The sequence below is a fragment of the Lissotriton vulgaris genome, chromosome 9, assembly GCF_964263255.1.
Source record: "Lissotriton vulgaris chromosome 9, aLisVul1.2, whole genome shotgun sequence".
Lineage (NCBI taxonomy): Eukaryota > Metazoa > Chordata > Amphibia > Caudata > Salamandridae > Lissotriton > Lissotriton vulgaris.
The window spans coordinates 65491994-65510967 of NC_141697.1; the positions used below are offsets into that span (position 1 = coordinate 65491994).

Below are 18974 nucleotides of genomic sequence, written 5' to 3' on the forward strand. Positions count from 1 at the left end.
AGGGGTTGAGGGTGAGTGAGGGTGAGTGAGGGGTTGAGGGTGAGTGAGGGTGAGTGAGGGGTTGAGGGTGAGTGAGGGTGAGTGAGGGGTTGAGGGTGAGTGAGGGTGAGGGGTTGAGGGTGGGTGAGGGGTTGAGGGTGAGTGAGGGTGAGTGAGGGGTTGAGGGTGAGTGAGGGTGAGTGAGGGGTTGAGGGTGAGTGAGGGTGAGGGGTTGAGGGTGAGTGAGGGTGAGTGAGGGGTTGAGGGTGAGTGAGGGTGAGTGAGGGGTTGAGGGTGAGTGAGGGTGAGGGGTTGAGGGTGGGTGAGGGGTTGAGGGTGGGTGAGGGTGAGGGGTTGAGGGTGAGTGAGGGTGAGGGTGAGTGAGGGTGAGTGAGGGGTTGAGGGTGAGGGTGAGTGAGGGTGAGGGTGAGTGAGGGTGAGTGAGGGTGAGTGAGGGTGAGTGAGGGGTTGAGGGTGAGTGAGGGTGAGTGAGGGGTTGAGGGTGAGTGAGGGTGAGTGAGGGGTTGAGGGTGAGTGAGGGTGATGAGGGGTTGAGGGTGAGTGAGGGTGAGGGGTTGAGGGTGGTGAGGGGTTGAGGGTGGGTGAGGGTGAGTGAGGGTGAGTGAGGGTGAGTGAGGGTGAGTGAGGGTGAGTGAGGGTGAGTGAGGGGTTGAGGGTGAGGGTGAGGGTGAGTGAGGGTGAGTGAGGGTGAGTGAGGGTGAGTGAGGGTGGGTGAGGGTGAGTGTGGGTGAGTGTGGGTGAGGGATTGAGGGTGAGGGGTAACAGTAAATCATTCATTCCTCACACACAAATAGAGGACATTCCGTTTAACGATCCTTCCAACAATCTATTCACCTGGAGCATTTTTACAAGACGACTCCTGAGAAGAAAGCTGCCGGAACAAATGAACGGCTGTGGACTGTCATTGAGAGACTCCCTTTTCCGCGTTGGTTTTTGTTTGGTCCAGATGGTTACGTGAGCGTCATCATGTGGCCATTATCATCAGCGTGGCAACAGTCGGTAAACTGAAGGGGTGAGCTCAACCTGTATGCTTTTTATGCCAGGCCCACCCCGCCAGTACCCACTCTAAGTTCCTGGTTGTGACGTCACGCAGCACAGGATGCGCAGTGCAGCGATTGGGTTTTAGGCGTGGAAAGTGGGCGGGACTTCGGGTTGTCACCGTAGACGTCAGCGGTTTTTGCGGAAGTGTATGATGATGGCGATGGAGTTAGGCAGACAGCAGCAGGAAGGTGCATTTGGCTCGTTACCTGTCGACCCACTTTCCCGGTTCACGTGCCCAGTCTGCCTGGAGGTCTTCGAGAACCCCGTGAGAGTCAAGTGCGGACATGTGTGAGTGTGACACCCGTGGACCGAAGCTCGAAAAGGACATAATGTGTCAGGGAAGCAAATTGGAAAACTGGCAGGGCCAGTGAGTGGGTCAGCGAGTCACTAATAGGAAAATTATAGGCCGCCGGAGGGTGAGGGTGGTGGGAGGAGGCCCCACATTGAAAATATGCGCGAGCTGCGGTTGTTCAGTGAAAAGTAAAGTAGCTCTGAGTCTTCACTGAGTAGCATATAGTCGAATGGACTGCAACGCTGCAGGAGAATGGAGTTGGTTGGAAGAGGGGAACGGTCACGACTTTAGATTGCAACTAGCAGTGTCGTAGGCAGGGTATCTGGGCCAGTGATTAAGTTGCCAGCCTAATACATTTCTGAAAATGGGGAAATCAGACGAATGTGGCGAGTAGTGCGGGTGTTGGAAAACTAATTGGGGATTCCGTAAATTGGTTACAGCAGAAAGGAGACTCAGTCTTGAAGGGCATCTCCGTGAGCAACGGAGCCGATGAAATTGGCAATAAGAACAAGCAAGACCGAGGGAAGAGAGGGGAGGGGGGAGGAGAAATGCGACACGGCGCGAGGGGAGGGGGGAGGAGAAATGCGACACGGCGGGAGGGGGCGGAGCGGGTAAAACACGACGGACATGCACGCGCCCGTGACTTTTAAGGTCAATGCGCATGCGCATAAGCTTAATGCGCATGCGCATTGACCTTAAAAGTCACGGGCACTGCAAGGAATCGCCACGATTCCTTGCAGTGTAGATAAAGAGTGGATAACTCGCAATACTCTCGCCTTGCTCGATGCGCATGCGCATCGACAGGCGAGACCTAAAAAGGAGTCGAATGGACCATGGCCATCTAAGGACTGCCTAACTTCCTAGTTGAAGAGCACACCTTGCTGGGGGTGGAACAGGTTGGTATAATGCACAACCTTCAAAATCTTATTTCAGAGCCATTCCTCGTCCACACTGAACACCTTGAAAAGGACTTTGATGTACATATGAGTAAAGAAAGATTCTCTAGGCCACATTGGACTTTCAGGCCACAGGGAACCATCAACCTGTGCCAGCTGGCATCAGCCCTGCTGGGTGGTGCGTCTTGCAAGTTACTTTGCTCAATTCATGTACTGACAACTATAGTTCGCAGGCCCACTCATGATATGAAGACTTTTTCTAATGCTATAAAAGAATTGATGTAGCAGCTACAAGTGGAAACAACACAAACAAAAGGAATTAGAATCACCAAAAGAGAAATCGGTGGCTTACCTTCTTCATTGCAGCCCGAATCCATTGTTAACATTAACTCAGGTGCGAGGGTGTCGTGCACTGGTTTACAGGTGGTCGCCTTTGCATCAGTCACATGCTCTTCTAAACTAAGCAGCAAATCAAGCTCTTTCTCTAAGATTTCAGCTTCTTGTGGCGGTGAGGATGATTTTTCATGCTGAGCTTCCGATGACTCCATCGGTTCTTCCTTTCTACCTGAAGGCCTGATGTCTGTATCTGCATCTTTGACAGGGTTGGATGGTAGAAGCTTTGCTCCTGCATATAGTGGAATTCCAAACTTTGGAAGAGTAGAATTGCTGTCTTCAATCACTTTTGGTTTCATTTGAGGGAGCTCCAAAGGTGTTTCCTCCTAAGATTGAAACAGAAGCTTTGGTAGGATTGGTTTACAGTTTAAGTTAGCAAACTATTCTTAACAACAAGTAATTTACACATGGTTGACAATAAAAACTCAGAACCCCAGGATCGAGACAAACATGGTGCACACACCAACATACATACACAAAGAGGAACACAGTCGGATACAAAAAGCCAAAGAACATATTTGATTTGGTATTTATGTAACATTACAAAGGAATTCGTGTTTTCAACTTGCATGCTGTTTTTTCAGCACATTGGGCTCCTTAGCTTAGCAAAACCACAGTGCATACAGCAATTAACATACTAGGAAGTTCTTTTACTTGAAGACATAAAAGAAAGACTACTAGGTACCATGGAATTCTGCCTGTGGCTAGGCCTGGGTGGTAAATTCCGTTCTGTTTGCGGAATTTGCGATATTTGGGTAATTTTGCGTTCCGCGGAGAACGCGAAATTGCCCAAAATTGTGCGTTCTGCGGCTTCGCGAAATTTTGTGCTTGTTCGCCTTCTTAATGCGTGTTCGCGAGATATTTCCCCCGAGCACACAAACAGATTGCGAACAGTAAAAAAGCATCGCGAACAAGCAATTCTGCGTGTTTGCAGAGATTTTTTACCGTTTCGCAGAGATTTGCGTTAACGCGATTACGCAAATTCCGCCCACCCTTACCTGTGGCAACAAAGTATTCATCAGAAAGGTGGAATCTACCCTTAACCAATGGAGGACCTTTGAGAAATTACTGTCAACAGCATGATACTACAGGTGGGAAACAGAGGGAGACAAGAGAACAGGGGGGCTCACCAATAGAGTCATCACTGCACCTCAATCATCAATGAATCAAAATGTATAAAGCAAGGCAAATCACCCATGAGGGTCTCAAGGCGCTGCCTCAAGAATGCTGCAGCAGAACGAGTATCACCAGGTGTGTACTCCTACCCTGCGATGACCACCTACATTCGGAAGACACAGCTGTATTCTTAAGAAGAGAGCCTATGTTTACATGGGAAGAGCCGTGGCTGACAGGAGAGTCTACGCGGTAGCGACAGCGCATTATGTCCCCATGGCAAGAGACGATAGATTCTACTGTCACAGGCAGTAGAGAAGAGGCCACTCGACCACGTACTGTATTACCACAAGGACAGATCACTCAGCAGCAGGAAGAGACGTGATTTTCAAAGCAAGAGGTTGAATAGCCACAGTGACCGCCCGCGTTGCTATTCACAGGGAAGAGCCTGCATTGCCACAGTGACATCCTGCATTGCCACAGTGACATCCTGCATTGCCACAATGACATCCTGCATTGCCAGTGACATCCTGCATTGCCACAGTGACATCCTGAATTGCCACAATGACATCCTGCATTGCCACAATGACATCCTGTATTGCCACAGTGACATCCTGCATTGCCACAGTGACATCCTGCATTGCCACAGTGACATCCTGCATTGCCACAGTGACATCCTGCACTGCCACAGTGACATCCTGCATTGCCACAGTGACATCCTGAATTGCCACAGTGACATCCTGCATTGCCACAGTGACATCCTGCATTGCCACAGTGACATCCTGCATTGCCACAGTGACATCCTGTATTGCCACAGTGACATCCTGCATTGCCACAGTGACATCCTGCACTGCCACAGTGACATCCTGCACTGCCACAGTGACATCCTGCATTGCCACAGTGACATCCTGCATTGCCACAGTGACATCCTGCATTGCCACAGTGACATCCTGCATTGCCACTGACCGCATATTCATTTCAACCAAGAGAGTGAACATTTCCTCCAGGGACTTCATTGACAAAGCACTCGATGACTACAGGGCACCGTGCCGAATCCTTATCTCCCATCCACAGGCTGCACAGGCCTGCCCTTCATTGCCCATTTAAGCAATTTCAGTTTCTTTATGGTAATATGGGTTAAAATAAAAAATAAAACAAGCATTTTTTTTTAAAGAAAATGTTACTTTATTGGTAATCTTAGTTGTCTGTCACGGATACACCATCTTATTTTAATCCCTAAACATTACAAAATAACCATTTATATGTAGGATCCAGAGCCAGGCACATTTTCATATTTGAGGTGATTATTTTTGACAATGATCGAAAACTAACAGGGAAGCAGGTGGCGCAATTTCAGAAATCAAAACACACACTACGAAATATTTTTGGATGGATGCCACCTTTAAAGTCTTTAAAAAGCAAAGCATTAACATTGTGCATTCCTCTTAGAGAAAGATGTTGACACTGCTTCTTTAAATTATCCGCATTATGGATTGTCCCAGAATCCATAGCAGTTGTCAGTCAGCATAAGAAATTCTGCTTACCGATATAATTACTAATATTTCAGGATGTCTCCACATTTAACGTGGAAGAGAGTAGATTGTTAATGAAAACGCACAGGATGTAGCTATTTCTTCTCAACAAATACCTGAATCCACCCTCCTAAAATAACGGACTTACTTTTGTGCACTTTCGCACCAACCACCAAAAAGCCCGAGCATCATTACCTCTGGTAATACCTGAACATATATTTCTCCAACTACTGAAAAACCAAGATTGTGTGCCTCTGGAAAGTACTGATCATCTATTCCACCTTATGTTACTACCCTGTATGCCTACTATGTTTTCTTGTGTATTCCTTGTAAAAAGATGACTGTTCAAACTTTGTAAAGTGCTCTAAAACCCAAGTGTAAAGTTTGCTTTTAAAAAAACTCAATAAATAAATAAATGCAATGCACATTATGCAGAACTCTGACTCTAAGTAACTTTCCTTCTTCATTATGTGATTTTTTTTAAAGCACATTTTATTAGATACTAAAATTAACACCGACATACATTATGGGATTTTGTTTGAAATTCATGGACATTTGAAGAGAGTAGCATCCGAATTTCTCAGATCTAAAGGTGAGGAAATCAGTAGAATAGAAGAAAAAATAGTACAAATCCCACTAGGCCAACGAGTTGTGCAGAGAACCACGACCCACTAAAATGTTTGGCAAATGTCTAGATTACGTTGCAAATGGCCGCCCTGCAAGTCTCAGTGATTGGACCATTTCATTCTGGACCGCACGAGCTGCAGCTCCTCTTGTAGAAAGATCCACGGGTTTCCACTATCTATGTGGCTACTAACTTAGTTGAAAGCTTTCCGCCACTCATGTGCTGAACGATTGCTTTAAAGATGCCAACCCACTAACTACCTTCTATCACTTATTTAAGAAGCATTTCAGGTCTCTATTGATATTGAATATGTGAAGATACCTCTCGCTTGGAAAATTCAGACCCAGAAAGAAAAAAAACAAGCAAGAAAAGGTCTGATTACTATGACCATCAAAGATTCCCTTTGGACAGATGTGGGCGAGTTTTTGACACATTGGGCACAACAAGGTTCTACTGTGCTCACCCTTAACATCTATATGAGGCCTCTGTGTCACCTGTACTCACCATAAGCCATTCCATCACATATAGATGACATCCAAATGGTGTTATTAATCAGACTCCAACACGTAAACCTTGACCCCTTGGGTGATCATTTGAAAGACATTGACTTGAATGGAGGCTAGCTGTCCTAAGCATATGACGGAGGGCCCCTTGTTTAGTCTAAGCATAAGGCTACAAAATTGTTTCGAGTCTTTGACTATGCCCGCCATCTTCAAAGGGCAACAATCTATGAAACCAAGGTGAACAATTTGGGATCTATTTCGAATGAAAATCTGTCTACCAGCACTCTAGTTGAGAATGTGAAACCGAAGAATTGGCATTGCCTTACTTGCATAAGGACATTATTAACTACATTTCTCCAAATCTGAAAAGCACCTTCTCTGGATCCACTTCGAATTCACTCCCTTTAAGCAATCTACTAAGCCTGTGTGTTGGAGAGGTTTACAAGGCTCTACTCACTTGCTTCCTTTATTCAAGTACTCAGTCTGCCATTTTGATCAGTTGCTCCATACATCTGCACCGGCTGTATGCTAAAGATTCACAAATCCTTCTTGGGCTTAAAGAACTAACAGCACTATCTCTGGCAAACAATTCATCGACTCTGACACTATTCTTTGGTGCCAGAGCAACACGTTCCTGAATCCCAATCTCTTCTGAAACTAGCTGGACTCTGCTTACATGGGACACAGGTATCTGGCCAACCTCTATGGATTCTTGATCAGAACCAATTTCTCTGGTCCGGAACTTAGGATTCCTCGTGGATGCAGAACGTCAGTGGCGACCCAAATCTCAGTGTTTACTAAAAGTTGCATCGTTCAACTCAAGCAACTCAGAAATGTTTGCCTTTCCAAACCGTTCCAGACAAGTTAATGTCATCAACATCTTTGTAAAATTCAAACTCGATTTTGGAACCAAGATCTAGTTGGGCTTTCTTGCTTACTTCATTCAGCCTTTGCAGTATATTCAAATAATTTGCGGTTTAAAGATGTTTTTTCCTCCTTTTTGTCCATTAGTATTCTGAAGTCGTGGTTGGTGGAACATCTGGAAGGCTCAAGGCAGATGACAACTTAAATCCTCGTTGGGCCTCCTTTGAAAGAGGACTTGATTTCATATCTCTTTTTTCCGTGCAGAAAACATATTACTATTATTATTAATATGAAGATTTGTACAGCGCTCAGCTACCCACTTGGGGTTTACCGGTGCTAAACATCACGTCAAGGGATGTCAGTACTAGTTAACTCAGAACAGCTGGGTCTTCAGCTGTCTTTGAAAAATTGTCAGGGAGGGACACCTTCTTGGCTGTTGTGGGAGGGCATTCCCTAGCTTGGAGCCTTAATAACCATCCTCCCATGCATGAACGTTCCACTATCTGGATAGCACACAGGGATAGTCCACTGGACCGACGAAGGAGGTGGCGATGCTGGTGCGATTTTACGAATTCCTGCAGATAACGTGGACCAAACCCTAACCTTGCTTTGTACACATAGCACAAGGTTTTAAAATGTATTTGTTTCTCTACTGAGAGCCAATGTAGCTCCCGTAGTAGACCCACTGCCAATGTCTGTTTCTTAAATGTATAAAGCATCCTCGCCGCCGAATTTTGGACCACTTGCAACCGTCTAATGGAGAAATTGTCCACTCCCAGATACAGCACTTTGCCGTAATCAAATCTTGACATGATAAGTGCTGCACAACCGTCCGTTGAGCAGGAAATGGAAGTAACCAGATGAGAAATGGAAGTAAACAGATGATCTTCTGCAACCATTTCGGAACGGCAAAGCAGGTGGAGTTCACCTTCATCACTGGAGGTTTCATAGGCCGCTTATCGTCCAGTAGAGATCCCAGGTTTTTGACCAAGGGGCTGGATCCGGAAGAGGGCCTAACATTTTTGGCCAGTGTTGGGGACCCCACAGGGATGGATTCTTTCCAAAAACCAATACCTAGGTCTTGTCTTCGTTCAATTTTGCAGAGTAGTTGCTCATCCTCTCTGCGACCATGCTCAAACATGAGTTCAAGGCCTCCGAGTTGTGGTGCTGAGCAGATGACAAGGAGATGATGATTTGAGTGTCATTTGCATATGAGAATAACGTAAGACCACAAATTTCTACCAAGTCCGTTAAAGGGTGCACATAGATGTTAAGTAGTGCTGGACTTAGGAAGGATCCTTGAGAACTCCTGAAGTAATAGCATGCAGCTCAGAGGAAGTTTTGGCAGAAATCACCTAAAAAGACCGGTCTTTTAGGAAGGATGTCATCCAAGCCAGGACCGTTTGCTGAATGTCTATCTCAGCTAATCTCTCTACGAGAGTGACACGAGACACAGTATTGAGGCCGCGCTAAGATCAAGTAGGATTAACACAGCAGTCTTGCCCCGCATCCAGGAGATGTCTAAGATGTTCCGTGACTCCTAGCAGGGCAGATTTAAAGCGGTGTATCATCCTAAACCCCGATTGAGAGGGCTGGAGATAATCTTGTGACTCCACAAAATTGGAGAGTTGCCTATTGACATGTTTCTCCATTAACCCCTTCGATGCTCACGGCTCGTGTGCTCATGACGAGCTGAGCTCGTCATGACCACACCCATTTACATTAAGGTCCAGCACAGCAGAGGAATATGTGCAGCATCCATGTGGTTAATTTCGCTATGATGGGAAGCATTGAGACTGGTCTATAATTAGACCAATTATCAGGGTCTAGATTCCGTTTTTTCAAGTGAGGCTGCACCAGGGCATGTTTCCATGCCTGTGGAATCTTCCCTTGCATTAGGGACGTGCTAAGGAGTCCCGCTTGAACTATCCAGATCTAGGAAGCTAAGCTTGGTCAGAGGGAGAGGTTCTCCAGGAGAACCAGACCTTATTGGAAGTCAATATTGACAAGAACAAAGGCAGATCCAGAATCTCCTAGCAATTCAATTTAGGCCTGACTTGTACCGAGATTAGACCAGTCCAGTCCTCAGTAACAGAAGGTCCTTCTGGAGTACTTATCACACTGACACTCTTCTCTCCTGTCTTAAAAGAAACCTGGATATTGGACACCTTTTTAACAAATAAACATGGCAGTTCCTCAGACTGAGGCAAGGCTGGGGTGTTGAGGTCTTATTTAGATCAGAATGTTCTTTCACCACTCTAAAAAGAGTTTTTGGCAGAGATGCAATTTGGTCCGCATTAAAAGTGACTCTTGCCGCCCTACAAAGACCCTGATAGTTTCTTAAGGCAGTTTTGTATATGAGCTTACTATCCTCATCATAGGCAAGTCTCCAAAATCTCTCCTTTGCACCCAGCCACCTCCACCCGTAAAGCCTCTGTGAACCAAGGTGCTGGAGGGTGGGATCTGCCTGGGTGACTAACTTTATCTGGCAGAACTATATCCAGAGCATCCCTCAGCCAGATATCTGTCCTCAGCTGGTCTAGCTCAACCCTTTGGTTTGATCTAGGCAGTGTGTTTCTCAGTTGATTATTAAGGCCTGGAATGTCTAGTCGCGATCATTCCCTAGCTTTGATGTGCGGCTCTGGACAAGATCTGACAAAAACCGACCACAAATAGTACCACTTAGTGGTCTGACCATACTAATGGCACAGTAGAAGAAGCCAACTCCGGAGATTTTATATTGACAAAAATCGGATCCAAAAGATGTCCTACTTGGTGTGTGGGTGCCGAGTTCATTAGATTCAGACTCGGAGCTCTGAGGACCTAAATTAAAGAGCGGCCAGGACCACATAACCTTTCCTCAAAATGAATGTTCAAATCACCTAATAATATGAAATTAGAGGATCTAAGCATCAGTGGAGCAAGAAGGTCGTGGCGCAAAGTACATCAATTTTCAGCATAACCTAATGGGCAATATATCATGGCACCCAATAAAGTGAAGTTATGTTAGAATTCCAATGAAAAAGACATTGCTTCCCAAGCCGGTATTGGTAGTTCATCGGTTTTACATTTCAAACTGTTTTTAAACACGATGCAGATTCCCCCTCCTGGATGACAGATGTCAAATCCGGGGACATGACACTGTGCCGCTATGCTCCTTCGAAGTGAGTTTTTCTAAAACACAGTCCTGTTACCCCCATACACAACTGCTTTTTCGGCAACTTCAAAAACAATTAAGAAAAACTGGCATTCAATTCTAAACGAGTAGCGGTGCTCTGACATACACCCTACCTGGTGCTCACTGCAACATATTGTTGTAGTTCTGCCTCTTTGAATGAGAGGGAGCTTTGGTGGTCAAATTAACTAAACAGTTTATTCCAATCCACTTATGTGACCCAACTGTGGTTTATTAGATCACTTCACTTACACCCCAACCTTTGATTTAAAAGTCTGAAACAATTAACTTCGGGGCATTCTGCCCATCCCTTCTTTCTAGGGAAATCAAGATATCATCTAAAAAGCCGAGGACAGTCGGGTCAATTTTTCCTGGGAATCTCCTGCTCGTTGATCTTCTAGGCTCGGCTGAAGGTCTCCTATGGAGCCTCACATTCAGGAGGATGAATATACAAGATATTAGGAGTCCAGAAGAGTGGAGAACTGTCCCAAAATGTACACTTTGGTCCTTTAAGAGATGCTCTTATGTCACCCTTGTGTTCAGAACTACGCATGAATATTGAATGATCTCACCAAGTGTGCCTTTTGAATTTTCATCAGGACTGCAGAGAATGTAGTCAGTTGTCTATAGTCTTGCAGCTTTTTTTGTAATGAGAAATTTCCTTTCTCAACCAATTGTTAAAGTACAAGCATTCAGGAACTTACTCCGATAACTGCTATTTGGACGTGTGCATCGATCGCGTTTAACGCTCCTACCTTCCACAATTTGGGGTAGATATGGGAGATCACAAGCATTGTGAAATTTCCATTTGGCCTCATTTGATTGCACAATTAAGGTCTAAAAAAGAAATCCAATAATTGAGTCTTTCTTTTCAAGTCAAAAGTAAAAGGAATTTCTGATGGATACGTCTACCTGCAGACCGCTCACCTCTAGAATAGATTCTTCACCTGTTGAATATCCCTGGAGCCAGAATTTGTCTGGAAACTTCTCATATGGAGGAGAAGTGTGGCTCAGTGGTTAGAGGCGGCAGACCCGGAAGCTGGGATCGACCGTGGACCAGGGTTCGATTCCCGCCTCAGCGGGTCTCGGGCTCAAAAATTCCACGGCCTCGACAATTCTCGCTCCGGTGCCTACTCGACTCACGGGGTCTCACTCTGCAACTATGGGCAATAGCTTGCTTAATCTCCACGACGGCCCCTCGCGGCGGGATGCCTGGCTTTCACCCTGTGGACACCCTGCCGGGGCCTCTCACAGGGGAATACCAGGACGGGTTCCCTAAGCAAGCGCCAGGATGCCCTTTGGGTGACAGGTTGCGCTATATAAGTACACCCACATTTACATTTACATTTACATATAGCTTTCCCGTGCCATTTGGTGGTGTAGGGTCGCCCCCAAAATGTCAGGGTTCATCACAGACCGGCAGTCTGGGGTGCCTGGGCTCCAGGCATGATTCTCGTTCCCGCAGCGTGCCTCCTAGGGCCAATAAGGAGCGTGTGATCAAGCTGCTCATGACAGATCAGGGATGAGCGTCGGGCTCAACATCATTCTTGGTCAAGATCTAGGTCACACTTTTGCTTGCTTCTATTATTGAATGCTTCAAGAGAAAAAAATAAAGCACAAGAAAAAGAAGTGGATAGAGTTGCCAAGACGTAGATCAAAATTGAAGAGTAAGTCACCTCAGCATAGTCTGCCTCTGGTAGGTTCTTCATCTTCAGAGTTCATCCCACCTCTGGAGCCTCTTCTGGCGTCGCCAACATCAATCTCCACCCTGGAGCTTTTCCCAGCTAGAGAACCTTACCGAGGGTAACTAACTGTAACCTAATATTCATTTGTCTTCTCAGATCCTTCCACGGTCTCTTTCTAAACCACCTGGTCTAGGGCTTTACGCTTTAAAGCTCTAAGGGAACTCTGAAATCTTCATTCCCAATCATTCTCTACCATATTCATAAACCATTTATCTTTTGCTATAGTTGATCACGCCTGGAGATGGTGCGATACATTCTTCCCACAGGGAGATACTGAGCAGAGGAGACAGAGTTATAGGGCGCCTCACTGCCTGCTAGTTGCTGGGACCTTTCTAAACACTGCTGAAGGCTGCTGGTTTCCTCTGTTTTTGCAGCAGTTAGTGGTAAACATGCTGCTACAGCCTTTACCTCTGTCATTCAGGTACATGAATTACTGTTTGAAGCATCTTCCACAGGTTTTCAGTTTCACTCTGGGAAATGTATTTATATGTTCTAAGCCACTTGACCTTAAAAATTAATCTCCCGTCCTTATCTTCCAAATCTCTTCATCTGAATAGGATCTGAGAGAGTATTCCAATTAAAAGGAAGCTCCTGAATTTTCTGCCTGCCATTCAGATTAAAAGTGAGTCTCAAACATGAGCAATGTCTAAAGGGCACACCAAGGACACAGTCATTAGTGGATAGCTCTGTTGAAACATATTTGGAACTTATCTGAACTGAAACAATCATCCCCTTTTTTAAATGCTCCCCAACATTTGTTGGTTCCAAAGCCATTGATATCAAATCAGCTTCACCGAGAGCAAAACAATATGGTGATAAGCAGCCCAGCAGAGCTCAAGAATTTGTCGCCCTATTTGCCCAAATAATCCACATGCTTGTCTGGTGGAGGAGAATAAGAGTAATCAATATTTTGAGAAGAGCAGAAACTGTCGATTAATCTTCTGGTGGAATCTCACACACGACTAAAGGGGTCTCAGCGGTGGGCTTGATTTTCTCCCGTTCCCTCCTTCTTGATTCGACAGGAAATGACAAGAGAAATCCCTCAACGGTTAACATTAAAAGGTCAGAGTACAGGTACCAAATGTTTTGCCAATTCAAATAACTGTAATGTTTCAGAAATTAAAGATGTCTGTACTTTAAGCTTTTGCAATGCTTTACAAGGGCCTCAAGGGCTGAGACAACATCAACCAGAGACCTTGAATGGTCTGATCTCTGGCCACTGAGGGGAGCATGCTCCCCATCTGAAAGAGTGCTTGACATACTGGCTTGCCTGCAATCACATGCTGGAGGGCACTCCATGCCAACTACTCGAGAGTCACCTGGCGCTTTGGCAATCGCGATGATAACATTTGTCTTGACATCAGCCTCTAGAAAGCCAACCTTCCTGAGGCTGTAGAGCTCCAGGCTTGGCCTGTCCTGGCGGGAATGGAGAGACTCCTACAGGCTGTGACGCTACAACTGAGGTGCAAGAGGCGGGGCGTCTTCCAGAGGTGCCAGAGTGACTGTGTCGACAAATGAGGCCTGTACTGGACATTCAATGTGTCCTGATGAAGAGGCGGCAACCAATTTCTTTTGATGAGGTCTTCATGCTGAATCTGTCCTCTACTGCACAGGAAGAAAACAAGTTACTTACCTGTAACTTTGGTTCCCCAGTATTGGTAACTTTCATAGATTCCCATGCTTTGTATCATTCCCCGTTGTCGGAATGGGAGTCTCGGTAATAAAAAATACCATAGTAGTAGGTACAAAAGAGAAAATAAGTCCTAGGCCTCATTCCCTTTTGTAGCATATCAGCCTCTTTTTGTAAAAGAGACCAAACTCTAGGCATCAGCCAATCAGAAGAGCCTCACCCTTAGAACCTTCCTGAAGGAACCTCAGAGCCTCAGATTTTCGTAGCCGTTGTGTGCTAAACACCATACTTGCTGAAGGCTGAGCTTTCCCCGGGGAGGTGGGTGGGCGCATGGGAATCTATGAAAGTTACCAATACTGGGGAACCAAAGTTACAGGTAAGTAACTTGTTTTCTTGCCCCAATATTGGAACTTTCATAGATTCCCATGCTTTGTATCAGAATAGCAAGTAGTAAACACTATAAACACATTTTGTAAAGAAGTACATTATAACATTAGAAATGAAAGTACAAAATGTGTTACCCATGGAAGGTGGGATAGAAAGGAAAGCTCACCAATCACTTGAAGAGGTTTCTCAGGACAGCCTGGCCCACTGCCGCATCATCCTGCTGCAATGACTCTTAGTGAACGTGTGCACGCTGCTCCAGGTAGCAGCCCTGCAAATGTCTTTGATATGCACCCCCGCAAAGAGGGCTGTAGAAGATGCCACTGATCTCGTTGAGTGAGCACGGATCCTGCCCACTAGAGGTTTTCCTGCTATCTTGTGGCAATGCAGAATAGCACTCGAGATCCATCTAGAAATCCTCTGTTTGGACAGAGGAAGACCTTTGTTCGGACCGCCGAAGGCAATGAACAACTGCGAAGGCTTTCTAAAGTCCTTGGTCCTGTCTATGTAGAATTTGAGACATCGTTGTAAATCCAGAGTGCGCAATGTTTTTTCCGCAGGAGTGACTGGGTTAGGAAAAAATGTCTTTAGAATCACTGGCTCATTTAGGTGAAAGTCTGTAGGAACTTTGGGGATGAACCTTCGGTTCATCCGCAAGATGACTGTGTTCTTTTTGAACTGCAAAAACGGTTCTTGGATAGTAAGGGCCTGCAACTCCCCCACTCGCCTTGCCGAGGTGAGGGCCAAGAGCAAAGCTAACTTCCATGACAAGTATTTCAGGTCTGAGCGGTGAATCGGCTCAAAAGGCCCCTTCATTAGTTGAGCCAGGACTAAGTTTAAATGCCACGTCGGAGGAGGAGATCTCACTGGCGGATAGACCCTGAACAGGCCTTTGAGGAATTGCTTGACAATTCTTGACGACCACAACGAAGGACCAGAATCAGATCTTCTGAATCTTGAAATTGCCGCCAAGTGGACTTTGATTGTAGAATGGGACAGATTAGACTTAGCTAGCGAGAGTAGGTAAGGCAGGAGTTGATGAGGTTTTGAGGTGAACGGATCAACCTTTTCTTTCTTACACCAAATACAGAATCTCTTCCATTTCAGTCTGTATGTTTTGTTTGTTGAAGGCGCCCTTGCCTGGGAAAGGATGGTTTTGATCTCCTTGGAAAGAGGGACACTCATGTATTCTCGCTGGTCAGGAGCCATGCAGTCAGGTGTAACGACCTTGGGTCTGGGTGCCAAACCTGTCCTTCGTACATTGTCAGGAGATCCGGAACATCCTCCAGCCATATTGGAGGAACTAGCGATAGCAGATGGAGCTCGGTGTACCAAAACTGTCTCGGCCATGCCGGGGCGATAAGGATCAACTTGCATGGTTCCGTCTTCATTTTCCTGATGAGGCGTGGAATCAGGGGAATTGGTGGAAACGCATAAAGAAATCTCCCCGTCCAGGGTATTGAGAGGGCATTGCCCAATGAGCCCTGATGGTGGAACCTGCTGGCGTAGGCTCGGCACTTCTTGTTGGTTGGCGTCGCAAACAGGTCCATCTCTGGTGTGCCCCATGTTTGAAAGAGCCGATCCAGAACCTGTTGTTTCAGCTCCCACTCGTGACTGACTGAGGTGAGTCTGCTCAGTCTGTCGGTGCCCTCGTTTAGCGCTCCTGGTAAGTGCTCCGCCTTTAGAGAAATTCCGTGAAGAATTGTCCATTCCAGAATCTGTTGAGCCTCTCGCGACAAGAGGAGTGACCTCGTACCTCCTTCCTTGTTCACATAATGCATAGCCGTGGTTTTGTCTGTCCTGACTAGCACCTGTGAGCCCTGGAGTCGCGGAAGAAAGGCTTGAAGCTCTAGCCTGATCGCCCTCAGCTCCAATAGGTTGATGTGTAGCTTTTGGTCGTGCGGAGACCAAAGGCCGCTGATCTGCAGATCCTGCATCACTGCTCCCCATCCCTCCAATGACGCATCCGTTGTCAGTATGTGAGGTGATGGAACGTTTGCGAAGGATAGACCTTGGCATAAATTGTCCTGATGCGACCACCAAAGTACTGCCTCTTTCATCTCTCGAGTGACAATCACTTTGTCGTCGAACGATCCGTGTACTTGCTGCCATTGGAGGTCCAGTTGCTCCTGCAGGGGACGCATCGGCAGTCTGCAGTGCGGAATCAGGGGAATACATGATGACATCACCCCTAGAAGCGACTTGTAGCTGCGTACAGAAAGACACTTTTTTTCCTCGAAGTCTTTGTGCCAATAGTTGCAGTTTCAGTATCCTCTCTCGAGTAGGAAACGCCCTTAAGAGCTTTGAATCCAACACTGCTCCCAGGAACCGTGCTCTCCTTGAGGGCACCAGCGTGGATTTCTCTCTGTTCAAGGTGAGACCCAGATTTTGGAACAGATTGGTGCAAGCCTGCACCGTGTCCTGCGCTAATGCTCTGGTCGGGGCCTTTAGTAACCAATCGACCAGGTAAGGGAAGACCTGGAAGTGGTTCTTTCGCAGAAATGCTGCCACAGGTGCCAGCACCTTTGTAAAAATCCTTGGGGCAGAGCGAAGGCCGAACGGCAGAACTCTGAATTGAAAATGGCTCTTGGCTACTGTGAAGCGTAGGAACCTTCTGTGTGCTGGGTGAATCGGGACATGGAAGTACGCGTCCTCCAGATCGAGCGTGGCCATGAAATCCCCCGGGCTGACCATCTTCAAAACGTCCTGTACGGACACCATCCGGAAGGACAGGGAGATGAGATAGGCATTTAGCTCCCTGAGGTCCAGGATGGGGCGCCATTTTTCCAGCGTCTTTCTCACCAGGAAGAACCTGGAATAGAACCCATGGCCCTGTTGGTTGGAGGGGACCGGCTCTATCGCCCCTTTGCGGAGAATTTGTTGTACTTCGAGTCTTAGGAGACGCAGATGCTATGATGGAATGGCTGCCGGGGGTCTGGGTGGAGGGACTTCCATAAATTCCAAAGTATGTCCTCGTCTTATGATGTTGAGCACCCAACGGTCCGATGTAATTTGGGACCAGTTCTCAAGGAATTTTGACACCCTGCCTCCAACTGATGATTTCTTGGAGGAGGGAACAGTAGGCAGAGCCAGGAGGCCGCTATTGGCGTTTGGACGAGTCCCGTCCACGGGCAGCCTGCTTGCCTTTGTTGTAAGGTCTTGAGTAACCTGAAGATTGCCCTTGTCTTTGTTGGTATGACTGGCGGTTTGGTTGGTATCCAGAGCTGTTCGAAGAATATCGCTGCTGCTGTTGTTGGTAGGAACCTCTGTAACCACCTCCTCTGCCTCTCGCACCTCTAAAAGGAGTTTTGCGATACTGGAGGGTTCCCAGCGATCTAGCTGTTTCCGTATCTTTTTTGATCTCCTGAAGAGTATCGCCGATCAACTTACCGAAGAGGGCCTCGCCATCAAAAGGCAGATCAAGGACCTTGTTTTGGATTTCTGGTCTGAACCAAGTCGCCTTTAGCCATCCCTGGCGTCTCAACACTGCCGCTCCTGCCAAAGCCCGAAAGGACGTCGTGGCAATGTCCATGGCACAGTCTATTATTTCCATCGAAACCGCCTCACCTTCTTGCAAAGTTTTCTTCACTTCCAGCCCTGATTCCGGTGGAAGTTGTTCCAAATATGGAGCTATATCGCACCATAACTGGCGATCATATCGTCCCAATATTGCTAAGCATTGGCGGCGCGAACCAGAAGGCTAGCTATCGACGAAAACCGCTTGCCCGTGTTATCAAGCCGTCGTCCATCCTTGTCAGGAGGGGCAGTCAAGGGAGCAGAAGGGTTCCGTGCCTTCCTTTGCGCTGCCTGCGAGATAACAGAGTCAGGCTTGGGATGCCCCGTTAGCGCTGAAGGTCCATCCTCTGGTGCCTTATACTTTTTATCAAGGCGCGCTAGCACAGGGACCACCGTCGCTGGGTTTTTCATTGCCTTCAAACCTTCCTCCCATAAATGTTCCACAATCGGAATCAACCTTGTTGTCTTGCGTGAGTTTCTTTAAAATCGTATAAGAAACAGTCCGTGGTTTGAGCAGGCATTACCAATTTAAATCTTCCAGCGGCTCGTTCCATCAGCTGATGAAAACTTCCGATGTCAGCGGGAGGAGAATCTCCTAAGTCCTGATGAGGCGAAGCTTGATCTGGGATGATGTAGTCATTGTATTCATCCCCGTCCTGATCTGAGTCTTGATTATCATCTGATGACACATCATTATCATCATCATGATCCCCATCCGGATCATCGGTTGGCTCCGACGTAGCCGGAGGCACTGGCCGCTGCAGTTGAGGAGGAGTCTGGACCGGGTGCACTGGAGGGACTACAGACGATTGGTTCCTCACTGGTGTCGACGGAGCAGACCTACGTGGTGCTGGACTTTCAGCTTTCGACTTGTAGTCCTGCAGCATCTTGTGCAGGTCATGCAGGAATGTCGTCGGAACTGAAACCATGTCTTGTGGCTCATAGTTCCTAGAGTGGGCCGTCTGTTAATATTCGCCTCCACCTTGTTCGTATGCCTCCTCTGAATCTGTGTCCTGACTCTTGATGAGAAGTTGAGATGGGCTATTGGCATATTCAAAAACATCCTGTCCGTCTCCCTCAGAGTCCTCTTGGTCCAACAACATAGTGGGTGGTAAAGAGGTCACCCTTCTCGGGGACATCATCTCAGGCGTGATTCTTGTCAAAGAAATCATCACCCGTCTCTCCTCAGCCAGTATCGTTGGTTGTTCCGTCGACGCCGGAGAAATCCTCGTCGACGATATAGGAATTACAGATGTCGTCGTCGA

The 18974-nt window shown here is 46.9% G+C and overlaps 1 protein-coding gene across 1 annotated transcript in view; it reads right to left on the bottom strand.

Moving 5' to 3' along the window:
- Nucleotides 1–18974, bottom strand: part of AVEN (apoptosis and caspase activation inhibitor) — a 1005515-nt gene that overhangs the window by 82649 nt on the left and 903892 nt on the right. The window contains exon 5 of the mRNA XM_086937037.1: nt 2582–2948. Within this exon, the coding sequence (XP_086793163.1) occupies nt 2582–2948 (367 nt within the window). The remainder of the gene's footprint in view (nt 1–2581; nt 2949–18974) is intronic.